The sequence below is a fragment of the Theropithecus gelada genome, chromosome 19 (assembly GCF_003255815.1).
Source record: "Theropithecus gelada isolate Dixy chromosome 19, Tgel_1.0, whole genome shotgun sequence".
Taxonomy (NCBI): Eukaryota; Metazoa; Chordata; class Mammalia; order Primates; family Cercopithecidae; genus Theropithecus; species Theropithecus gelada.
The window spans coordinates 47,563,310-47,570,859 of record NC_037687.1 but is presented as its reverse complement, the minus strand read 5'-3'; the positions used below and the strand labels follow the sequence as shown (position 1 = coordinate 47,570,859).

Below are 7,550 nucleotides of genomic sequence, written 5' to 3'. Positions count from 1 at the left end.
CAAAAAAAAAAAAAAAAAAAAAAAAAAAATATATATATATATATAAAAATTAGTCAGGCATGGAAGTGCACGCCTGTAATCCCAGCTGCTCAGGAGTCTGAGGCACGAGAATCACTTGAATCCAGGAGGCAGAGGTTGCAGTGAGCCAAGATTGCAACAGAGCAAGACTGCACTCCAGCCTGGGCAACAGAGCAAGACTCTGTCTCAAAAAACAAAAACAAAACAACCCACAGAATTGTACAACACAAATAGCGGACCCTAATGTAAACTATGGACTTTTGTTACTAAAAAATGTATCAATATAGATTCATCATTTATAACTAATATAGCACACTGATGTTAATAATGAGAGGAATTTGGAGCAGGGGAGGAGGAGGCATGTGAGAACTCAGTTCTATCTGACCAGTTTTTTTTGTAAACCTAAAGACATCTAAAAAATAAAGCATATTAATTTTTCTAAAAATCCTTCATTGTTAAATTCAGATTTTACCAAGTGTACCCAACTATGTGGAACAATTGTTTTTTAATAGAAACTTTTTAAGATTATTTGTTTTATTTATGAAATCTAAATTGTTGAAGCTTTTTCAAGATGACTGCTTCCATTTTTTGTGGGTCTGTAAAGAGTGCAGAGTTCATGTTGAAAATCATTTCATTCCTTTTTGCTTTCTCAAGTAGTAGAGTGGTATAAAGTATTAATTGTGTAAGTTTTTCTTTGTGTGTGTGATTAATTTAGAGCAAATATTTTGCATATTACTACATCAAAAATCTTTCCAAATATTGTAATAGCTAAAGTAATCTGGAATGTTTGTCTTGATTGTTACTCATTCTTTATCATATAAAACACCTTCTTTCATTGATTCCAGGACATCTATTCTAGGACCTCTCTGAAATCAGTGTACCTCTTAGAATGATTCTAAGTAACATCTTAGATTCAGTGAAATATGATATGTCTAATAAGGGTCCGGAAGAAGGGCTATAATGATTGTTACAAAATCATGATAATTTTTCACTGGTGTTATGGGACCGTTCTTATTTTCCTTTGCCTGCCTGTCTTCCAGATGCTCTCTGTGTGGGTATGTGTGTAGCCATCCTCCTTCTTTGAAGTCTCATATGTGGAAACATGCAAGTGACCAAAATTACAACTACGAACAAGTAAACAAGGCTATTAACGATGCAATTTCACAAAGTGGCAGGTATTTCATCCTACCCCCTCCCTTTATTGCTATATGTAAATTAAAGCCAGGATTAAATCTACTAGTTCTACATTATAGCCTCCTCACGGTGTGGTGTGTTTGTTTTGTTTTTAAGAGTTCTGGGGAAATCCCCTGGAAAGACTCCATTAAAGAGCAGTGAAGAGAGTTCTGATCCCATCACTGGAAGTTCGGAAAATGCAGTGTCATCTGCAGAACTGATTTCCCAGACTCCCACTGAAGTTCTGGGTCCCAGCGAGAATGAAAAACTGAGCCCTACAAGTAATACCTCATATAGTTTAGAAAAAATCTCCAGTCTGGCCCCTCCTGGTATGGAGTACTGCGTTTTACTCTTCTGCTGTTGTATTTGTGGTTTTGAATCAACCAGCAAAGAAAACCTCTTGGATCATATGAAAGAGCACGAGGGTGAAATTGTAAACATCATCCTGAATAAGGACCACAACACAGCTCTAAACACAAATTAGGTGGAATAATGACTCAAACACGAAAGCAGTAGAAGAGGATTCCTTCACCACAGTTTCACATTTGCGCTGTCAAACCACTTCCTAGCCACAGAAGAAATCATTGATGTGATTTTCGAGAAAATGACAGATGTGACTTTGGAACCAAACTTGTAATAAAAGGAATTCCAAATGGACAAGCAGTAATGATATTTAAATATTTTGAGTGAGGGGGAGTGGGTCAAAGAGGAAGCAGAGGTGTAATCCTGTATTAACCCTCTGTCACCCCTTCTTAGTGTTGAGTGTATTTATTAAAGCTTATTAGAGTGTAGAAATGCAAGCAAAAGAGTTAAGAAAGGGCTTTTCAGGAACCATTCTAAAAGTTATAAAAAGGTCACAGTCTTAAGCAGAGCTTAGTTTTCTTCTCACTTCTCAAATGCAGACTGTGAGGCCTCCAGTGAGAAATGGGAGGCAGTTCTGGGAGGGGTGTTTTCAGTGTCACCAACAGAGTCAACAAGGAAACATAATTAGAGGGCTTTGAAATGATCTACTGAAATCCCTAAATTGATAGAAATTCATCATACTCAATCTAGGACATGTTTTAAGGAGTAACCTTAAACAAGAAAAGACCTCTCAATTCAAAACTAGATTGTAAATAGGCATTCAAGAAGTGTTGTCTTAAATTTACAATGAATTTCTTGTGAGCCGAGGACGAAACAGGTGAATTCCCACCAGACTCAAACCAGATCTCAAACCAGATCTCAAACCAGATCTCAAACCAGATCTCAAACCAGATCATAGTAATGCTAAATCGTCTTGCGTGTCCTCAGAGGTTCTTTTCAGTGTCTGTTAGAATTTGGCATACTGTCTCCATAGTGCACAGACCTTCTAATACTCTCTGCTAAATGAGACCACACTTGTTATCTGAAAGTGTGTAAAAGAAACAATGTATGAAAATTTACATTTGATCATCCTGCACTGGAAATAGTTTGAACTATTTCCAAAAATCCCTTAGGGGATGAGGGGTGAAATTTAGAAGCTGCTGAAAATGAGTACTGCTGTGTTGAGCTTTTCCTTCCTGGGATATATTAATTTAGTTATATTTAGCAGAAGAGGAATATAACCAAATGTGACTAAAATTAATAGCAAAAATTCAGGTTGTTTGTAAAAATTTTAATAACAAATAGCATTTGGCAAGTCTATAGGATTCCTCCTATCTGGGAAATTCTATTTTGTTAAGAGTGCGACAGGACATATGGAAAACCAATGCAAAGTGCTTAAGCATTAAAACTCACCATCAAATAGATGTAGTCTTATTAATTACACATTTTGTGATTTAATTATTTCAAGGAGTGAAGAAAACAGGGTGTTTTTGTTTTTGTAGTTCTGATTACTCATTTAGGCATTGTTTTGTTAAAGTAAATTCTGCCTACAAGTGAAAAGGTCGGTGCGCTCTTCCGTGCACCATCCTCATGGTGCTATTTCCGAATATCTGAATATTGATTTCTAACACCTGAGATGAGGCTGTGACCGATCAACTTGGAACACTGTGAAGGTTTTCGAATGGGATATGCTGTAGGCACATTTTAGGAAGAATTCTGTTCCCAAAGTCCAGGTATGATTGGATTAATATTTATAAAATTATTACTAGGAATTATTTAAGTGGGGCCAGGCATCTTGCAACATTTTCTGATTTGTTGGTTTGTTTGTTTTTTTTTTTTCTTTCTAATCTCATTTTGGTGATATTTAAGCAAACATAAATGATTGTAACTTTGCAGCCTTTTTATTTAGGTAGCTTTAATTTATTTATGAAAGTTAATCCATTTCTGATACATGGTTTTTAAAAATATGAAATGGATTTATATATACTGTATTCCTCAAATCCACTGAATGTGGACTTACATGCATTTTCTCCTTTTTTCAGAATGGAAACATTTTAATTTCAAATTCAAATAAAACATTTAAAATGGCTTCATTATTATTACCCATACTGTTGCCACTCATATTGTAAGTCAGTTTTTTCATTGCTGGTACAATGACTCAGTATTTCTTTATAAAAATATGTTGTTCTGAAAATCAACAACCTTAGAAGAATTTTGTTTTATTATATTTCCTTGGCTTTAGTTTTATGTCATTTTTAGAAAATAATAATAAGCATCCCCAAAATTTCAAAGATGTGAACTTTTAAATTACCTTTCTTTATTTCTTTAAACTAATTCCATTGATTGTTACTTAAATTTTCCACTTGGAATCATGGATTTAAAATTTCCCCACCTCATGGGGAAAAAACTAACCCAGAAGTTCAAAGCCTCTAAAGTTTCGTTTGATTCTGGCCTTAGAATTGTCCTTAAAAGCTTTCTCCTGGCCCATAGGAGGAAGCATATATCAAGGAGGTTCTTTACCTTCCCATTATCATTTTGTGGCAAGCCTTAAGTTAACAATGTGTCTACCAAGAACAATTGAGGTTTCTAAAAGTGATAATGAAGATTATGCAATTATAATTGTAGCAGAGATAGCTATTAAAATAATTAGTAGCCTGGGCACAGCAGCTCACACCTGTAATCCCAATACTTTAGAAGGCCAAGGCTGGAGGACTGCTTGAGTCCAGAAGTTTAAGACCAGCCTGGGCAACAAGGGGAGACCCCGTCTCTACAAGAAATTAAAAATTAGCCAAGCATAGTTAGTTGGCATGTGCCTGTACCCCAGCTACTCAGGAGGCTAAGGTGGGAGGATCACTTGAGCCTGGGAGATAGAGGCTTCCAGTGAGCCGTGATGGCACCATTGCACTCCAACTGGGGTAACAGATGAGGTCCTGTTACCCACCACCCCCCCCCCCCCCCCCCCCCGCGAAAAAAAATATTCAGTAGCAATTCCTTCATAGGAATAACATTTTATTTATTGGTATTAGACTTATTAGACAGAGCTCACAGTATCTGCTTTCTCCTCTGAACACTTAAAAAATTCTAAGATGTGATAGTGAAAATAGCTTTGAAAAGAAACTGCATATGGCAAAGGTGGGGAGGGGGGAAGATGATGCATTCTGATCATTATAAAGAATACTTTTCAGGGCTCTATCATTTTCTCCCTTTCTCTAATCATCCAGAATACGGCAGGTGTCCCAGTGTTCAACAGTATCATGCTAATATTCCATTTGATCGGTAGTCCAAGTTCTTTGGCCAGATAGTGCAATGTTGTGACACCAACCGAAGCCTTTGTTCTGGATCTTTCTTCTATTGAAGGTGGCTGCTGGTGGCTTCATAATTATTTTCTGTTTTTTTCTCACAAAGTAAATGGTGGGCATCCATGTTTACATTGCACCTTCCTGTGCTGTAATTGGCTTGACAAAGACAAGCAGGCTTCTCTGTTGAGACTTATTGTGTTTTTAGTTTTCATAGACACTTATTTAATCTTTTTAAATTGTACAGCAAGGTGCTCTAAGTAATATTCGATAAAATATATTTAATAGAAATTTGCGTTTGATATTCATGAACATGAATACATGTATTTTTTTAAGAAATAAGTATTGTGTAACACTATGGCATTGCTTCTATAGCCAAAGTATAAAAATTTCTGGAATACTGACATGTAAAGACTACAGTTAATTCTGACACTGTATCTTATTAAAATAGGATGATTTGCATTTTGTAAAATTATCCTGCACATCGAGCTGCATGCCTTAAAGCTGAAACTCTAGGACTGTGTTCATGGGAGAACAGTTCATCTGTTCAGAACAGTGAGGCAAGGTCTGTAGTGCTTCTTTAACTACCTTTGGAAATACTGTACAATGTTAGAATAATTTATTTTGCTTTACAGGAGTTTGTCATGTATTGACTTTAATATTGTATTTTGGTAATAAATTTTTTGTTAAAAAAAAAACTTGCCTCCAAGTTTTATTAACCACGGGTTGTGTCCATTCTTTTCCTGGAAATGATGACTTTATTGCTTAGAAAGTTGTATTTAAATAATTAAAAGCTTCCCAAGGGTTAAACGAAGGTTTATGATGACTCTTGATAACTTGTTAATCTGTTGCTAACTAGCATTAGACTGTTACACGATAAATTGAATAAGCATTTACCTTTTAAAATCATTTTAAAAATTCAGTCTAATTTTGAAGCTTTTTTCCTTGCTACCCAGTTCAGTTTCTCTTCCAAATGTGACACGCTTATATGCTTTCAATTCTGATATAGTCAAAGTGCTAATGACTAGTTCTGCTATTGACAATTAGCATTCCTTAGCGAAGGCCAAAAACTACAGTGATACGTTCACACCTTGATCATTTTGTAATGTATACAGATAGCTGTTGACATCATATTTGTTGCATTGACAAATGAAGCTAATATCATCTGACTGTATTGTGGGTCTGGTTATCCATTTGTGCCCTAGAATCCTGAGCCACCTCAGTTGAAAGTGACCAAGACCAAATATTTCATCCTATGCTTCCCAGGGACAACGTAATCATATCCCCTGTCTTTGAAGAACCCAATCTGAAACTGTGTCACTAACCTCCAAATTAGAGAATCCTAGCATGGAAGCTGTAGAACATATGGTCCAGTGTGGCAGCCACTATAATATGATCTAAGTGTAAAATACATAGCAGTTGCAAAGACTTAGTACAAAAAGAAAGGAAATGTATTAACAGTATTTTATATTGATTACGTGTTGAAATGATATTTTGGTTTAAATAAAATATTAAAATTAGTTTTACCCTTTTTTTTTTTTTTTTTTTTTTTTGAGACGGAGTCTCGCTCTGTCGCCCAGGCTGGAGTGCAGTGGCCGGATCTCAGCTCACTGCAAGCTCCGCCTCCCGGGTTCCCGCCATTCTCCTGCCTCAGCCTCCCGAGTAACTGGGACTACAGGCGCCCGCCACCTCGCCCGGCTAGTTTTTTGTATTTTTTAGTAGAGACGGGGTTTCACCGTGTTAGCCAGGATGGTCTCGATCTCCCGACCTCGTGATCCACCCGTCTCGGCCTCCCAAAGTGCTGGGATTACAGGCTTGAGCCACCGCGCCCGGCCAGTTTTACCCTTTTTTTAATGTAGCTACTAGACAATTTTAAATTACATGTGTGGCTTACATTGTATTTCTTTTGGACAGTGCTGGTACAGAAGAGAGATTAGCAAACTAGGGCCCTCTCTTCAAAGCCAGCATGCCTCCTGTTTTGGCAAATAAAGTTTTATTGGCACACAGCCATGCTTGTGTGTGTACATATCATATACGGCTATTTTCAAGGTACAACAGCAGCACTGAGTAGTTGTGACAGAGACTATATGGCCCACAAAGCCTAATTCACCACCTATTTGATAGAAAAAGCCTTGTGAGTAGACCTCTGAACTAGAACAATGGTATAATTTGTGCTCTAGAGCTACCAGAAAGAAAATGGCTTTTTACAAAGAAAGCTTTTTATAGTAGTGCTTTATAACTAAATTAGTTTGTTTCTTCCTTTGTAATTTTTATAGTCTACCTATCTCAGGTCTTAACTATATTTGATGACTTGAACCTATTTCATCTCTGATATTTAAAGCCAGTTTGTTTGAAATAACAATGCATAATTAAATAATAAATTAAATCAAAATGCAGCTATAAAAAGTCTCACTTGCCTCCTGACAACTTTATGGTGTTGATGTCAGCCCCCACGGCTTCACCCTGCCAGTGGTGTGGGACTGCAGCACACCGCCTGCACGTGTAACCATGGTGCAACGTAACCCCAGTGACTAATCCACTTGGCTGGGGTGACAAGTGAATTGAATAATCCAGGATATAAAGAAAAGAGTCTTAAATGCACCTCTTCATAATGAATAGCATGTGTGACTCCAAAGCCAGCTTCAAAGGTAGGGAGGAGGTGGTAGTTGGCTTTGGTCTAGAGCTGTTGATTAAACTGGCAGAGCTAAGAAAAAGTCCGTA

At 36.9% G+C, this 7,550-nt stretch overlaps 1 protein-coding gene across 2 annotated transcripts in view; it reads left to right on the top strand.

Moving 5' to 3' along the window:
• Window positions 1–5,639, top strand: part of ZNF507 (zinc finger protein 507) — a 40,716-nt gene extending 35,077 nt beyond the window's left edge. For both annotated transcript variants that reach the window (XM_025369008.1, XM_025369007.1), the window contains 2 exons: window positions 1,059–1,193; window positions 1,309–5,639. In XM_025369008.1, the coding sequence (XP_025224793.1) occupies window positions 1,059–1,193; window positions 1,309–1,675 (502 nt within the window). In that variant the 3' untranslated portion in view covers window positions 1,676–5,639. The remainder of the gene's footprint in view (window positions 1–1,058; window positions 1,194–1,308) is intronic.
• Window positions 5,640–7,550: the final 1,911 nt, after the last annotated feature.